At 34.9% G+C, this 17,412-nt stretch overlaps 2 protein-coding genes across 2 annotated transcripts in view; one reads left to right on the top strand and one right to left on the bottom strand.

Moving 5' to 3' along the window:
- LOC105443071 (transmembrane protein 214-A-like) overlaps positions 1–1,955 on the top strand; it is a 32,804-nt gene extending 30,849 nt beyond the window's left edge. Inside the window, exons 15-17 of the mRNA XM_030982971.1 lie at positions 119–287; positions 980–1,194; positions 1,883–1,955. Coding sequence (XP_030838831.1) covers positions 119–287; positions 980–1,194; positions 1,883–1,892 — 394 coding nt within the window. The 3' untranslated portion in view covers positions 1,893–1,955. The remainder of the gene's footprint in view (positions 1–118; positions 288–979; positions 1,195–1,882) is intronic.
- Positions 1,956–4,688: 2,733 nt separating this feature from the next.
- Positions 4,689–17,268, bottom strand: LOC580466 (putative deoxyribonuclease TATDN1). Its single transcript, XM_030982972.1, has 13 exons — positions 17,180–17,268; positions 16,214–16,234; positions 13,879–13,923; positions 12,860–12,909; positions 12,263–12,326; positions 11,229–11,378; positions 10,390–10,432; positions 9,983–10,068; positions 9,468–9,508; positions 8,369–8,445; positions 7,797–7,867; positions 7,049–7,181; positions 4,689–6,163 (listed from the first exon to the last, which is right to left on the bottom strand). Exons 1-13 carry the CDS (start codon positions 17,214–17,216, stop codon positions 6,064–6,066), a joined length of 918 nt encoding a protein of 305 aa, XP_030838832.1. The 5' UTR covers positions 17,217–17,268; the 3' UTR covers positions 4,689–6,063.
- Between the last annotated feature and the right edge of the window lie 144 nt (positions 17,269–17,412).

Here is a 17,412-nt window from a genome sequence, read left to right as displayed (position 1 = left end):
AAGTAAAAAAAAAAGAAGAGAAAATTCAATATCCTGCAATCTTCCTCCTTTGTATTTATTCCTGATTTTCACAGTAACCGACAATCTTTTTTTCTCCTTCTTTATTTGTCTCCATTAGATGGCTGCAGGTGAACGCACCGATCTACTATGCCAAGGTCAGTGAACTTTGTGGACCTTACCTCGCCCTAGCGCTGGAGAAGCTGTACGACCTGTGGGCGTGGTTTGTTACCGTGACGACCCCTCTCAAGGATTGGATCGCAGTGAATGCCCCCATCTGGTTGGATTGGGTAAGTTCATTAATTGATTAATGCATTAATCATCATCATCAACCATCATCATTTATCATTTGTAAGCATGTTTTTAAACAGAGAGCACAACTGCGTGTGACCATATTAAACAAGTTATCTGGGATTTGTAGAATGCCCAATATCATTGCCAATTTATCATCATGTGAGGTTTTCTTGGTAAAGCAATTTATGAAAATATGGTCAGTTTGTCACAAGTTCTGTTAGTTCATATGCCCCCATCCTCTTCCAGAATCTTCAGCTCCCCCCCCCCCCCCCCCCTATGTCTAAAAACTCACAATATATGTGCTGATAGTGTACATTACTTATAAACTAGACCGTCTTGTAGTATCAAGCAGACTGTCATGATTCTGTACCATTTGATGGTATGGTTGACTCAATTAGGACCAACAATTCATAATTTCTATTTAATTAAACAAACAAAAAAATTGTTCCTTTATGCAGGCCTGATAATTACCTGATTTAAAGCGGTTTCCCGTTTGTTTTTTTTTCTTTCTGATTTTCTCGATTTTTCCCCAATTTTCTTAATCAAAAGGGGGTAATGTTGTTAGATGCCACCCCCCACCCCGATAGCCTTTTTTTTTGGTCGAGCAAAAAAAAAAGTTCTTTCTTTTTAGTGCTCACTAACACCCCTGATTATGGAATGTTACTTTTTAAACTCATTTTTCTCTCAGATCCTGGCACAGACTGTCGAGATCCTACAGCGTCTGATGGTCTGGCTCACCCAGTTGTGGGAGGTCGTGTCCGAGTACGCCATCGCCGGCTGGATCGTCGTAGCACCGTACCTGCAGCAAGCCTGGGACCTGACTGTGGTCTACGTGGCCCTGGTCTGGAATGCTGTGTACCCAGTCCTGGACCAGGCGTGGGACATGCTAAAAACGACATTCAGGTGAGAGAGAGAGAGAGAGAGTACTACTTTCTTAGCTGGTGTCCGGGTCAAGTCAAGTCAGAAATCGTTGCACAGTCGCATGTTTTAGCCTAGATAATGTGTTGTATTCGAATGGACATATATAATATTAATAATAATAACATTGGGTTCTTGTATAGCGCTCATGTGTGTCAGACTTGACACTCTGGCGCTCCAGATTATTACCAGTTGTAAATTAAATTTGTTTCTGCCTTATTATGGATGCTATTTTGAATGTTTTTAATAATAAATCATATCAAATCAAATCAAATCAATTTTACTTGATTTGGGTTTGAATGAAATATTTATCTCTCATTAGCTCCTCAGTTGCATTGTTTGGCTATTTTACTGAATGTTTTGAGATAGCTAGCTCCATGTAAATGTAGCAGACTTCATCAAATCATTTTGAAAGCCTGGCAATGGGTCCCATAATGTCAGTGTACCTGTAATCCTGTATATACATGTAAGTAGCTCACAAGCAACTTCACACATTATAACATGTGTGCATTATTTTGATTTGAATATAACTCAAGCTGGCTTACAATATTTGGTTGAATTCATAGAGGATTGTAATTTATATTTTCATGAATGCATTTTCAATGCACAGTACAATATTCAATCTGGTTTTTGTATAATATTTTTTTATCTTTCTATTATTTTATACTTGCAGCAAGACGTAGACCCAGGCTTCCGGATGAAACAGCAATTCAATCATCGAGTTTCATCTGGATATACCGAGCAAATTAAGAATTGAATAATTTAAATTAAAAATAGAAAGTAATTTACCTCGAAGATCACTGTTTAAATTCATAAAATATATGATTTCTCATTATTACTGTTACGATTGAGTGTATTATGATCTAGAATTCGTCCATCTTCGCATTGGCACTTGTATTTTCAAACAGTAATATATAAGTGAGAGGACTATATACATACAGTTAGCAACTAAATTAATCATGCCCTTACCAAGTTTTGTAATTCTTTTATTAATTAAGTATGTGAAAATTGATTTGTCCCTATTTATGTTTCTTGAGAATGTGACGTATAGTTTTGATACATCTATAAGTATTCAACAAAGGCCCTAATTCAACCAGTCCACCTTTCATTCTTGAGTAACAGAAAAACCACAAAAAACATCAAATTCACAAGGGGTATGAATAATTTAGTTGTTAACTGGACATGTAACTTATTGTGTGCAAAGTAACAAGATGCAGGCTGTTGAGGTGCTTCACTGCTTGCCATTTTGAAATTGATGCCATGTACAATGTGTGATTCAAGAGCGAGTTTGTCCAAAAATGCTTGTAACAAATTCAGTTGAAGTACATGAAACACTATATATGGATAATTAACTTTTTTTCCCTCTTTGTCTTATACATTCTTCAATGTTTTAATTATGGAAAAGTTTATCTTGTTACTAGCTTAGTTGAATTCCGTTTTTTGTTTTCATCTTTAAGATGTTTTTGTGATAAGAAGCAGACACATTATTACGATGGCCTCACAGCTAGCCTGTATGGCATCACTCTAATGTTTTGCTATTATGATAAGTTAAGAGTACATGTGTGTAAAGACCAAAGTATAGTATAAACATATATTTATGTATGGGCAGTTTGTTTGAATTTATTACTAGAATTAGTATTTAAGATAAGAAAATTTATGTTTGGGTTTAAGAAACAAAATTTGCAATCTTCAGAATTTATTTCATTAGCCATTCATAAATATAATCTTAAGAAGGTAAAGTTAATTTAAGATGTTATTTCTTTTCATCTCTTGTTATAACAATTCCACTCTAAATTGTATTATGCAGTGTCTTTATACCATCTTCCAGTTTGAGTATGTAGTTCTCGAAGGGGGACTGGATCAGGAATGCAATGATGGAAGGACCAATGTAGCATTCAGGGTTCTATTTTTTAAATCTCATTTTCCTTCATCTCACTCCCACCAACCCATTTTCCTATTTCTTCCTCTTTCTTCCTCTCATTACAGTTTTGTAATTGTGTAAGTACATGTATGTGAAAAATTGATTTTGCACAATTTATGTTTCTTGAGAATGTGAAATATTATAGCTTTCATCTAAAAGCATTCAACAAAGGCCCTAATTTAAACGGCCTGCTTTTCATCCTCGAGTTACGAAAAACATGAAATGTACAATGCAGAGCTGCCAACCATTCCGTTTTTGCCGGAATTACTCCGTTTTTCCCTCCAAATTACGGCATTACGTTTTTTCTTCATAAAATACGTTTTTTAATTTTTTTTAATTTTTTTTTAATTTTTTTTTTTTTTTAATTTTTTTTTTTTTTTTAATTTTACATACCACACGTCAAACAACTGCCCTAAAATGGTGATTTGATAACAATTTAAATAGAAAACTAAATTTAAAACATACTTGAAAAGAAAAATATTCTCAAAAAGAATGAAATGCCGATAATACCAAAATAACCACCAAAAAAATTCCTCCTTGTATGGAAAAAACAGCATGATGAATGAACATTTCTGCATTGGAAGTGTGTCGCGCGTGGTTGTAACTTTCATTTCTATGAATTCCTTTTTTTGGCTTGAAATTCCTTTTTTTTTGCCATCATGATTCCTTTTTTTGGTCGCATAAGGTTGGCAGCTCTGACAATGGGTATGGATAATGTAGTTGTTAACTCTATGTCTCTGCAAGTTTTGTTAGTTTTAGGATTGCTCAGTGCCTTCTTACTTGATGTGATCCTTCATGGATGATAGTACCAGGAAACTAACTTATTTTATTTGCTTGGAAGAGGAAAAGCTGAAAGAAACAGACGTAAATAGTCATATCTGATTGATAAACTTATGTAAAAACCAAAAGTACATGTATGTATATAACCTGCACAAAATGTAAATTGCAATTCATGCATCAAATTACATTTTGTCATATAAAATATTGTACGATGCCCTGAATGGTTTCAGACAACTCATAAACGTTCTGTGCACATGTCTGTATGTGATGAATGCAATGCTACAATCCCTCAATGCAAAACGGTATACATGTAAATGGAACCTAGTATCAAAGTGTGTAGTTTGTTATTAAGGTATGTGCATATATTATGACTTTTAAAGTCCAAAATGGTTGAATATCCCTTGTAGGACTGGTTTGAGTTTTTTAATGTAACCTGTAATATGTCACAATCTCAAAAAACATCAATTGGGACAAATCCATTTTTCCTATACTTTAAAAAATTAAAAAACTGGGTCAGGGTATGTATAGTTTAGTTGTTGACTGTGTATCAAGTGTATTTTACAATGCTTGTATGTATCTTATTTCTAGTTGGGCCGGTATTGAACAAAACCTTTGCAAAGGAATTTACTCAGGCATTCCTGATTATTATCACACTTTCATCAGATGCTATGACTGATGAGTGGACATGTGTTTCTTGGCAAAGTGTAACATTGCATTAATAATGAATGAATGTATGTATCGCAAGGTGGACAATTCGCATAAAAGAAATAAAACAAACTTTATTTTCTGAAAAGCATTTATTCCTATTACTTCAACGTGTCACTCGCTGAGTTTTTGTGTTTGTTTTCATGCGGCATCTACCAGATATAAGAACATAGTCATAATACAAAGAGCACACAATGCCAGAAAAGAAGCGAGAGATCGGGGGTACAGAAAATAATGAGCTGCATGTGGGGTTGAGAAGAAGATGAGAAAAGAGAAATGCGCATTAGAAAGGAGATAAGCATGAGAAGGCACAATATAATATGTAAAATTATATTTTGAGCCAGCGAGCAGAGAATGATCTTGTATTCAACAAAAACAACAAATTATACTCAATGATTGTTATAAAAACAATTTCAATTTGTTCTTGAAAGTAATAATCGATGGAGCATTTTTTTATTTCATTAAAGAATTCCAAAACTTAATTCCTTATGCAATCAGACAGGTACATGGCCATCCCTGAACTAAAGAGGGAATGTTTACCTATTGTCTAACATTCTTGATGGCCCCAAGGAATGGCGGCTGACACTTCTACATTCAGCTCTCTGAATACCTGTATATTCTGCTGGTCCCAAAGTCTTCCATCATGAATACTCGCTCACCATGAAAACCTACAGAGAACAACTAACATATAATGTACTTAATTTCTCTAAATTAAATTTAGGCTGTAATTCACATCGATTAGACAATATTCCGTATCTCCCCTTCTCCCAAAAAATGTCCTTTGGAAAGACACAATTCTACATTTGCCACTCAATTTGGGTGTATCGTGAAAAATACTGCTCTTTAAATGCCGTCATATTCAAAACATCACGAGAAACAAATGGTGTTGTGGACCACACTTTCATGCCGCATTTGTGCGTACCGGTAGTCCCATTTGGTACAGTGCACTTGAGTTTTAACAAGACTGGGTCATTTTCCTATCATTTTAATTATCCCACAGCCTGGCAGTATATATACGTCACTATTTATGTGCTACATGATCAACCTTTTCCAATCGCTTTACAAACAGTTTCTATTCATAATGAAATTGCATGACCAGAGCCCTGTCTTATAAAGAGTAATGGCAAGTCCTCTAATCAATCGCAAATTTGCAGTCTCCTATCTCTTATGTACATAGTTGCGATTGATATCAATCTCAAATAAAGTTGTGATTAATAATTTATATCAAGTCTTTATAAGACGCGGCCAGAACTCAACTTGATCTGTAATGTCTAAATCACTTGGAATCGTAATGAGATGTACAAGACATGATACGAGCTAAACAAGAAACATTCTATCTATCATCTATCATTCTATCTGTTAATTTAACTAAGAATAATTTATGTACAAAGAGTTCAGTAAAAGACGTAGGGCACAGATAATGGAGTGATGCTAAACGGGGGCCATTATCATCTATTGAAGAAGATCTTCTCTGTGTTCTCATACATGATCTCGGCCAGCTCATCGATATCCTCTCCCCTTGTTGCTGCCATCACCTCCAACACTTGACTGAAATATCGAACAATGGAAATAATAAGGACATGATTATCAAAGGGAAATCAAACCTTTGTAATGTGTTCATTTATATGAAAGCAGAAAAAATAAGAGAAACGAAGTGGCGAAAGTTTGAAATAAATCGGACTAATAATAAGAAAAGTTATGAATGTTTGACATATGAATTCACTACATCTGTGCTAATCTCAAATAGGACTTCAGTCAATAATAACAATTATAATGGCTTCAAAACTTCTTCTGTCTTGTTTTTAAAGATAAAGGTAAATGCGAATTGCATTGTGAAAGAAAAGGTGTGGAATGGATCAGAAAAAGTTGATCATGTAGCATGTAAGTATCGGTGTACCCTGCAAGGTTCTGGAGTCATCAAAATCATAATAAATTTGGCCCAGTCTTGGTAAAGTAACAAGCACTGTACACAGAAAGATGTATATGGGTCCACACACATGGTGTCGGGCTAGCTTACCTTGATTTCCTTATCTTTCTATGCTTATTACTCAGCCAGTATACATTTTCTTCCTAAATGGCACATGGCATTTATTTGTAATCTTGAACATTCAGTGTATTTAGTTTCATTTGATTCTGTGAAAATTCATTTTCTTTTTTTACCAGAACTCATCTTTAATTACAAGATCGAGCACTCAATCTTTATTTACTGGGTGGACGCCAACAATTTCTTTACATAATACAGTCAAACCTGCTTTAGTGACCACCTGTCTACAACAAGTACATTTTTTGTTTCCCTTTAAAATGGTTTCTCATTGAAACATGTACTAAAGGAACCTGTCTACAAAGATCACTTTTAGTGTTTCCCTTGGTCGCTGTAGTCGCTGTAGACAGGTTTGACTGTATTAAAAACTGCAATCTATTGTCGGAACTTACGTGATGTGGCATGGTTCGTTGCGTCCCTTCACGCAATGACCTTCCTCCCATCTCTCTTTCTTCTTGGTAGGGAACTTGGTTTGGACATGCTTGAAGCCTGCATGGGTTGGTTTCACCTCGCACCATGGTCCGTCTGTATTGTGTGGTAAATGAAGCAACAGATCGCGATATACATAATATAGTAAGAAGAACTTTCATCATTGCTTGTAATATGAAGAATGCTCAAACATTTGCTTTTGGAAGATTACTACAAAATGTATTTCCATGGGCGATAGAATTGCAATTGGGTTTTTAATAGGTTATGGTTGGGGTTTGGATCAGGTTAAGGTGTACCCTTTGCTTACTGTAACAAATCTGTCAACTAACTGCCACATAAACACTGCAGCTTGCAAAACACCTTGCAATTACCTTTTGAGACTGAGTTTGCAAAAATCTTACCATTTTGTAGAGGTCATCTGACATGTTGTAGTAACCTGCCAGGCCAAAATTTGAAGGGAAATCACACATTTACTTTAATAATATACTTTCTACGATAACTACTTTTACTCAGTGATAAACATTTTCTACGGGCATCACTGTGTTAATGATACAGACTTATGATTAGGTAAAGTGTACGTCAAACTGTTAAGGTAGGAACTTTATCAATATTGGGAGATGACTGCAGCATAATGGAACCCTGTAGCCCATTTTATCCCAAGTATGTCCTCATTGTTACAAAACTTCTAGCGCTTTTTCTACAAACACATACCTGTTTCGATCATCAGCCTGTCCTTTGGTATCGTACACATGGCTTCAATGTTCTCTGCCGTCTTCAGGGAACTTTAGACAAAATTGAACATGAAAAAAATAATTGTTAGACAGAATAGCTAGAACATGAAAAAGTAATTGTTTTCATGGACATGGCCTGTTTTGTAGTGTTTTAAACCCAGAGACTACTGAATTACTTAAATCGTATGGTTTTTTAAAAAAAACAGCTGATTCACATGCCTTACCCTTAAATTGACAAATGCAAGATATGCACCATAATAGATAAAACTAAATTTTACATGTACATGTATTTGATCCATGGTTCCCACAGAAAGTTGAGAACCAAATTCAATAGCTTTGCGTGACCATTTTTGCCTTTTAAGTACCATTTTGGTATGCATTGTGGCATCCAAGCGATGTACAAAAACAAATCTACATGAAGTACAGTAAAAAAGCCAGAAGTATAAAATAAACTGTTATCAATTGATTTTTTAAACACATTTTCTTCCAAATGTAAAACAGATGGTGGATTATCTTCAACACGACAATCCAAAGAATCAAAGACAAACTTACCATCCATTGATGCCAATATAGAAATCCAGGTCTAAAAATTCTGCTACTTCTGCTTTGGATCCAGTAAATGAATGCACCTATTGTTACAAAACAATAAACAATAAACAAACATTGGTTATTTATATGACAATCATACATTTACTGCTCTCAGTCTGCTCTTCTCATTAGTTAACTATGACAAGCAAAAAGCTCTTTTCAGAAACTGTTTGGGGCAAGAAAATGAAGACTCTAGGAAATTGCTGATTTTTTCAAATGTTAGGTTCTGCATTTTGAGTTTTTCTTTGTCTATTTATAAGATCAATTACCCATCTGAGCTAAAAATAAAGATTGTCTGTTATCTTTAACACACAGCTTAAACCTAACAATACATAACTAGAATTCAAAATGCATAATGATTCAAAATTATTGGTAGTTACATCTTGGTATACAGATCGAGGTATGGATTGAACTATATCTTGCATATACTGTACATTACAAACTATAATCTTCTTTCAAAAATGTGTAGTTTGAATGTATAACATCAAACTAACAAAAAGTGCAAAAGTACATGTAACCCAAGTCAGACTTGGGTTCTGCGCATGCCTTATTTAAAACAAGTACATGTGCATCAACTATTCTACTAAACACTCAAGTTATTTTGATGATAGTAGAAAGTGTATTTAAACTTGCAATATTTCCTTATAGTTCAATGTTTGAAGTTCATAAATTTAATATAGTAAAGCAACATGGAACCCCCAATATACAGAGCAAAGTACTTTTTGGTGTTTGGACTTGTAAAAATGACAGCATTTTGTTAAAGGTATTACAAAGTTTTGGTATGGGGTCATGAATTTGGTTCAACATATTGGAAACATATGCAATCCTACAATATTCAGTGATCGTTGTCGTGGTTGAAATCGAGTCTAAAGTACCGTAATGAAATTGTAAATAATAAACTCTTTTCATAGTATAGCTCCACAGGGGCATCCAAATATTTCAAAATGGTAAAGATCTTTATCCAGCCAATTTTCAAAATTTCCCAAAACTTTGTATTACCTTTAATAATATTTTTCATTTTAATAATCATTATCATTAATGAATGTAAGTTGTTGATACTCACCACACCTCCTTTTATTTTTTCCCTATTCCTTTTCACAATATCTGAAACAAAAACAATGAGACGTTTCATGTTCCATAGAAATCATATGAGTATAAAATTAGATCTCTAAAATCCCAGGCCCCTGATTAAAGAAAAAATAACAACTTATAAGCAATAACGACTGTCACATTGCCATATCAAATTTGCTCACAGCCAATCAAACGCGACAATTTCAAATGCTTAAAACAGTGACTGTACCAAAGGCATTGGTGGCTATATAGAATACTAAACAAGAACATGCAATGATTGATTTTATGGTTGAAAAGAAAGGTCTTAAAAGACTTTATGAAAACAGAAGGAGATGGTGAAGCCCAAAAGCACTGAGGTAGATCGTTTCAAAAGCATGATGCAGAAGAAGAGAAGGGTTTGTCTCCCACACGCAACCAAGAGCAGAGTTGGGTCTTTGCTTGAATGTAAGCCTGGCATTCTTGTCTGGTGTACTGATACAAGGTTATTAAAATAATGGTGCTACTAACCTACAAAGTCTTGGTGTGACGCTCTACAGTGGAGGAATAAAGGAAGATTGGTTTCCTCTGCTAGAACCATCTGTTTCTCAAAATACCTACAGATACAAAGAAACGTAAAAACAGATTTCAGAAGGTTAAATGCAGGTGTTTTTAATACTGGATATTATGCTGATTGAATTTTTGATAAAGAAAGAAAAACTATACAAAACATGCAGCCTCCCTGTAGCAATACTATGAAGTGGTTTGAGTTTGTTTTGTGCTAAAAAGTTAAACGAATGACAAGCAAACACATACTCACCCCCCCCCCCCTCCCCCACCACCCCTCCCCCCCCCCCCCCAACAAAAAAACAAAACAACAACAACAAACAAACAAACTACAAACCAAACCAAACAAAAAAGTTGATAAAGTAGCTTACTTCAGTTGAGTGGCCTTAGGGCAAAAGTGAAGCCTATCATAATCTGAAAAAAAATATAAAAGTATTTGAAAATAATATATTGAAAAGCATGTATGAGAGAGAGAGAAATAGAAAGATAGAGAGAGAGAGAGAGAGAGAGAGAGAGAAAGATCTAATTTGTATAGTGTAGCCCACAATAGGGGGGGGGGGGGAGCAATTAAAGATGACACAAAAAGTAATATACAATTTAATAATTACAAAATGAACAATCCTGAAAGAGTTAAGCAAGTAGTTACAAAAAAAGAGAGAGTTGGTACATTTTTCAACAGTAAAGTACATGATTCTTCTTTGTTTATTTGGTGTGTTTTTTCTTCATCAAATCTTCATCGACACATGCTCCATTGACAATTGCTCTGTGTTTAATTCCTAATACACATGAGAAGTGCCAGCTAACTTCAACCCCAGATCCAACGCAATACCAAACCTTAACCCAAATCCAAAACTCAAACAAAAATCCAAGCGAAACCCTGAGCATCACTCTAAATATTTGATAAAATAAAGAAAAAGAAAAATTACTTGGTGCCAGAGTGAAATCTTGGTTCACCATTGCACATACATGGTACAAGTATATTTTAAGAGCTTATACAACAAGATGCATCTGAAACTCAAAAGGCATACCATAATGGAGCTGGGATAATTGTTTAATAATCAGAACTTCTTTCTTGACATATGTAAATGTAAGTTTTAGGTAATATTAATCCTCATATGGTTCAACCTCAGAGTGTTAAAATTACAATTTTCAACAATTATGCATTTTGCTTTCCGGACGCCTCTTCTCTTGTGCCACAACACTACCTTACCTAAGCCACATTCTCCTAATGCTACAACCTTCTGCCTGTTGTTCTGTATCAGTTCCAGAAGGTCGTTGAGGTATTTCTCAGGGCCATGAGCGTGTTTGTCAAACTCTGTACATCTGGTCGGGTGACAGCCAACTGTGCTGTATAGTGCATCTGAGAAGAAAGAGAAAATTCAGTCATTGGTTTATGTGTTTCTGTACATCATATTACTTTTTTATAAACAAAATTATGAATACAACTGTGACCCATAATATGTCTAGAGTTAAGTGTTATTAAATTTATATTTTTACTTCATCTTTTTTTTGTAAAGAACAAGGAAAACCTTGACCAACTAGATATTTCATATCCATTACAACATCTATTTTCACTGGGATTCCCCTTCCAATTAAGACACGTCAATCGGGGTAACGTCCGGACAATATCGAGGTAAATCTCACCCTAGTCGAGCCAGGGTGATATTTACAGGGGTAAATGACGTCATCGCCGTGAAAAAGTGTATACATGTACACAGCGCGCGCCAGCTGATGGCGATGGAGGAGGTGCGGTTGTTATGGTAACCTACCCGGATGAGGTTTTTGCGGATGGCTGATTAAAGGTAATACAAAGTTTTGGTATTTATTTGGTTTTGGCTTTATATATACATTAATTACACATCATTCAGGCTGTCACTGAATTACACAAATTTATTCTATTTTGAAGGGGGTAAATGAAGCTCTAGTAAAGATAACAACTAGAACTGGTTCATGTATCTACCTTTACAAAAAAAAAAAAAAATTAAGATTTCAGGGCCCCACATTATGTTTTAAAATGTGAAGTAGATTTAATTTTTAAGGATGTGTCTCTTTTTGCCCCCTGTTAAAAGTGTGACATTAAGGAGGGGGGGGGGGGGGGGGGGGGGGGGGGGGAGGGGGGGGGTTCAGAGTTAGGATACAATGTATGTCCCTCTCATATATTACGGGTCTCGGTACGATATGCAGGTTGAGCACAGCAAAGGGAGTAGAATATACATTTATATCATTCATAGACCTTGTCATTACCATTGGTTTGGGCCAATTCCAGTGCCTCCTTACTGTCTTTCAGTGATCCGCCTGTTATCATCATCTAAAAAGAGACAACAACAACACAAAAATATAAAATGTTTCATGGGGAGCAGGGGCTATTTTTTAAATATTCACATTTAATCTTTGTTTTTTTCCTACTAATAACACCTCAGACTAGAGTGACAAATGTACAGACATATTTATTTAACTGATTTTCCCACTTTCATACCTTGTAAAGAGCTGTGAGACCAATGGTGCGAGAGTGCTTTATAATGAACATATTATTATTATTATTTTTATTATTGGCAGGTGGAGGGGAGGATAAAGGGAAAATGTACCACCCTGTAATCCTTGGGGGAGAAGTCTGTTATACATGTGTGCTGCAGGAATGTGATTTCATTTTTTGTTGTTACAAATTTTGGATCATCCCCCAACTCTCTACATTCTCTTAAAAATAAAATGATAATAATAAAAGAGGGGAGGGGGGTGTCACCCGATGAAAAGATAACTCTCATTCTTAATAAATGCACATGAACTCTTTGGCAAACGTTATATAACATATTAAAACTCTACAGCCATTACAAAAAAACATACCTTCTTCATGCCGACTTTGAAAGCTCTCTGCAGAACATCTTGGAAATCATCTGCAAGAAGGAAACAAAACATTCTGATTTAACATGACTATTTCTATGTTGTAATATTTTGTTTTAATTGTTGATGGACAAATCATATGGCACTACAAACTCAACTTTACATGATGTTAATTAATAAAAGGTTTTGTTCATGTGAATTTCATGAACTTTGGGATTTGTTGTAGGGTCACAAGTACATCAACACCTGATAATGAGCAGGCAATACAAATTTGTATTTTCAGTAGCCGTTGCAAATTATCGCGAATACATTAACCCAAAGAAAAGTTTATTTGCAAACATATTGGCTTGCATGTACAGTGACCCTTTTCTATAATTCTCTGCACCTGATGGTTGTTTAAATGAGAAATGCTAAAGCAGCTTCCCACACCATATAAAATCAGGGAAAAAGTAATACAATATAGTTCTCTGTTTATATAGCCTAAATATATTAAAGGCATGTTTGCAAATGGCATTGTACCAACCTGTCTCGTCTCAATCTCTCTAATATTTGGACAGGAACACATGTATATGAATGGCTTTCCAAAGTATATTTGGACAAGTTTTAAAAATATCGAGTATTGTTCATGTTTGGTGACGTTTTTTTTAAATACATAAAGAATAGTGAGGGAAGCTACAGTACAAATTTACAAATTTGGGGCGGAAAAGATTAAATATTTGCAATGTCGGTCACATGGGAGCGGGCACCTTTGAATGTTTGATACAGATATTAAACTGGCGTCATACAAGTGCTGTGGATCATCAATACTCCTCCTTACTTTATCAAACTATTTGCATTCAGTTTGAAAAGTAACTTTAGGTGCACTTTAGTAGTCTTTACAAACCATCATTAATAATACGAATGTCTGATTTTTACATAAAACTATTTTTTTCTTTTTATTTTGGGGAGGAATTTCTATAACTCTTAATTTGTAGAATCTTAAAATCATAAAGGAAAACATTATGAGGGTACATTGTACATACCTTGGTGTTTCTGTGATCTATGGTATAGACCTCTGAACATGCCATCTGGAATCAAAAAGATAAATTTGTAACATTCCCTCCTGCCATCATTATCAAAAACAAGGTTGAATCTTAGTTTTACAATGCAATTACAGAGCTGCCAACCTCAACTGAACAAAAATCCTATTTTTGATTGATAAGTACCATCTCACTGCAGAAATGTGGCGGCTGTTTCTCGAAACCAACTCCATGACAGTCATATCTTTGTCGGCGACCTACGGAGATGTCATGAAGCGGATAAACCGTTTCACAAAGCCATGACAGACATGATATCGATATATCGCGATACTAGCAGCTCAAGAACATAGTCTTTGTCACGATCCACTTGATTTATCAAGAATAACCCAAAACAAGTTTTGGGGCTAAAATTGTTCAAAAAGAAATATATACATATAAATTCTCCTAAAATAAATAATAAATAGTGTCATTATCATATTTACATCATCAAACGATTTGCATATTTCCGTAAAGATTCTTAAATTAAAGAAAAACCGGTGAGTGTTTTTTTTTCGACAGTCGAATCAAAAGTTAGTTGAAGGATACCGTAATGTGATAGTTTATCAATACGTACTTTTTTGTTTATTGTGACGAGGAATTTTAGGCAAAATGTATTTTCTCAGCCAGTTTTTACTCTAGAGTCTCATAAATACTCGTTATATAATTGATTTGATATTGAAAATATAATTTGGAAGAAGTAATTAGAGAGGGAACAATAATGCACATAGGCCCCAAAGGTATGAAGGTATCCTATTAAAAGACTATGGATCGACTATGAAAAACGGTGTGTAATATTCTTACTTCTCATTATAGTTAATGATTTGTGATTTAATGTTTATATTTAGCTTTTTAAAGTTTCTGTATAATTTGTATTCTCACTTTTGTACATTTGCATTTCGCATCCCAAAGAATTACGTACCGAACTCGTCTATATTTTTCTCAAAATGATAGTGAAACTAATCGTCCATTTCGCGGCCCATGGAATGGCAACAAACTGACTTGTGATGGCGCTTTACAGCAATTAAAAAGATATGACAGGTTCGGAGCAGTGACAACTCGCTTGTCGCGGAAGTTGTCGCTCATCTTGGCAAAGACGGCTTCGTGAAACACTTAGCTGACAAGTTGCGTGACAGTGGCGAGATATCGTTGATCTTGTAGTTATGACGGTTTCGAGAAACGGCCCCGTGTTGTTTTTTTCTTTCCGGAGGGGGGGGGGGGGGGGGGGGGGGGGGGAGGGGGGGGGGGGGGGGGGGGGGGAGTTCTAATTTGCATAAGTTCCTACATACAGGAAGAAATTTTTTAATGGACGAATGGTTGAATAAGCATGATTTCGTCATGACTGATATGTTCGATGAACCGATGAACATTCCCAAATTGCCGATGTGAGATACTTGTAGGATACTTTACAAGAGAGAATGGGCTATGAGAATGTGTTGGGCACACACACACACAAGTTTTATTTTTTGGGGTTGAAAATTGTATTGATGTATTTACTTCTAAAAATCATACAAAATACGAGAAAATCATACAAAATACGAGAAAATCGTACTGGTTGGCAGCTCTGCAACAATGCCTAAAAAAAAAGATGTTGCATTGCCATTTGTGACCGACCCAACAAACTTGAAATCAACGATCGGCTTTTTAAAGGGCAATCAACATCTTTTTTTTGTAGGCCCTATACTGTATACCTGCATGAATATCTACCAGTCTTTTCATCGTCCTGTCATCATCATCAGTATCATTGCTAATTTTTCCTACTTTTATGTTAATTTTTCTGAGTGGTTTATAAATGATTTTGTTATTATTGCTATACATATTATTTCAAAACGTTGAATCAACTACGTACAAAAGATATTTTTAAGTGGTTAAGATTAGTAATAAAAATATGGGAAGTATAGATATTGAATCATCCTTTTGAAATACACTGGTAAAATTTGATACCCCCAATTTATAGGAATACTAGCCTCCTGCATAACCAAACCAAATTGGCAATTTGTGTAGTGATTTTTTAAGTTTTCCTTATTAGTTAACTGATTGTACTCAAATTTGTTTTGCTCTGTTTCTCTTGTTTTATCTGCATCTATTAAAAGCAAATTATGTTTGGAGCACTTGAACTTAGCCTTTAATGTAGACAGATGTCTTACAAAGGGCATAAGTTCCCGGCCTGCCAGGGCTCAAACCTTTCTGTTTATAAATAATTAATTTAAGTTTTCAAAAAATACCTTTCTTTACAAGTTAACAACCAAACCAACAAAAACAAACAAAAACAAAAAAAGTAAAAAGAAATTTATAAACTTACCAGTTAGATTAATACCAATATCTGTAAAATAACACAAAACATAAAGCATTGATTTATTGTTTTGTGTATTCCTCTCATAACTTAAGCCAGTTTTAAATATTGATACAGTGTACATCGAACACAATTTGCAGAGATAAAACTGCTGATAAATGCATCTCACATTATTCTTAAAACATTAGTGTTTACGCCCATGGCCTCCCCTCCTCCCTCTTTAAAAAAGGGGGAAAAAATCAAATTCAAAATATGATGGAGAAATGAGAAGAAAAAATGAAGATGAATGAAGTAAATTACTTATTACCAGTAATGAATAGGCCTACTTCAGCCTTTAGTACTTTTAGGAAACAACCAAAGTAAGAAAAGACAGAAAGAGAAAACAACGAAAACAAAAAGAAATGCAAAAGCTTTCGAGATAGACTGCCTCTAGTCTAGGCTCAACTTTGTGAAGAAAAAATTACAAATATGAACAACAAATGAACAATAGAAATAAAAGTTAAACAAAAATTAATAGATTAATTCAAACAAAACAAACAATTGAAAGGAAGAAAATGCAACAAAATTAAAGATTTTGAAATACATTTACGCAGTTTAGGCTTTACTCCTTTGGTCTTTTACTTTCATAATATAGAATTTGAGATAATAAAACTTAGTTAAACTGAAGCTGGCAAAATACAGCACACAATGACACTCCAGCAAAGCATAGATCTAGCTAATGTGCGCACAATTCACAATGAAGGCCACAGTTCACAGACAGTATTCTTGTTTTCTTTCAGTTTCACACACACAAAACTGAACGTCTGGGACGTCACATGAGTACAATAAGCAAAGCCATATGATTACATATACGGAATGTGGTTCACTTTAAATACTTTTTGTTGATTGAATTTAGCTGAGGTGGTTATTTTCCAAAAGGCAAAGGATATTAATTAAGTGTTATTCGGTGATATATCACAATTAAGAAAAACTCACCAATGAACCGTCGTGTGTTTACACTGGAGGCTGCCATTTTTATTACTTAGTCTTTCATCGAAGACCTTCTAGATTTATAGCTTTATAGCTGAATTTGACTGCATGCTCTGTGGTAACGTTTGATGGGCATGGGAAAATTATCCACAATAATTAAGCCCTCATCAGGTACAGTGGCGTAGATATACGGGGGGGGGGGGGGGGCAAACAAAAGAGTGATTGAGGGGAGAGATAAA

The sequence above is a fragment of the Strongylocentrotus purpuratus genome, unplaced genomic scaffold (genome assembly GCF_000002235.5).
Source record: "Strongylocentrotus purpuratus isolate Spur 01 unplaced genomic scaffold, Spur_5.0 spur5_scaffold_13, whole genome shotgun sequence".
NCBI classification, from domain to species: domain Eukaryota; kingdom Metazoa; phylum Echinodermata; class Echinoidea; order Camarodonta; family Strongylocentrotidae; genus Strongylocentrotus; species Strongylocentrotus purpuratus.
This window is presented reverse-complemented; position numbering and strand designations above follow the sequence as displayed.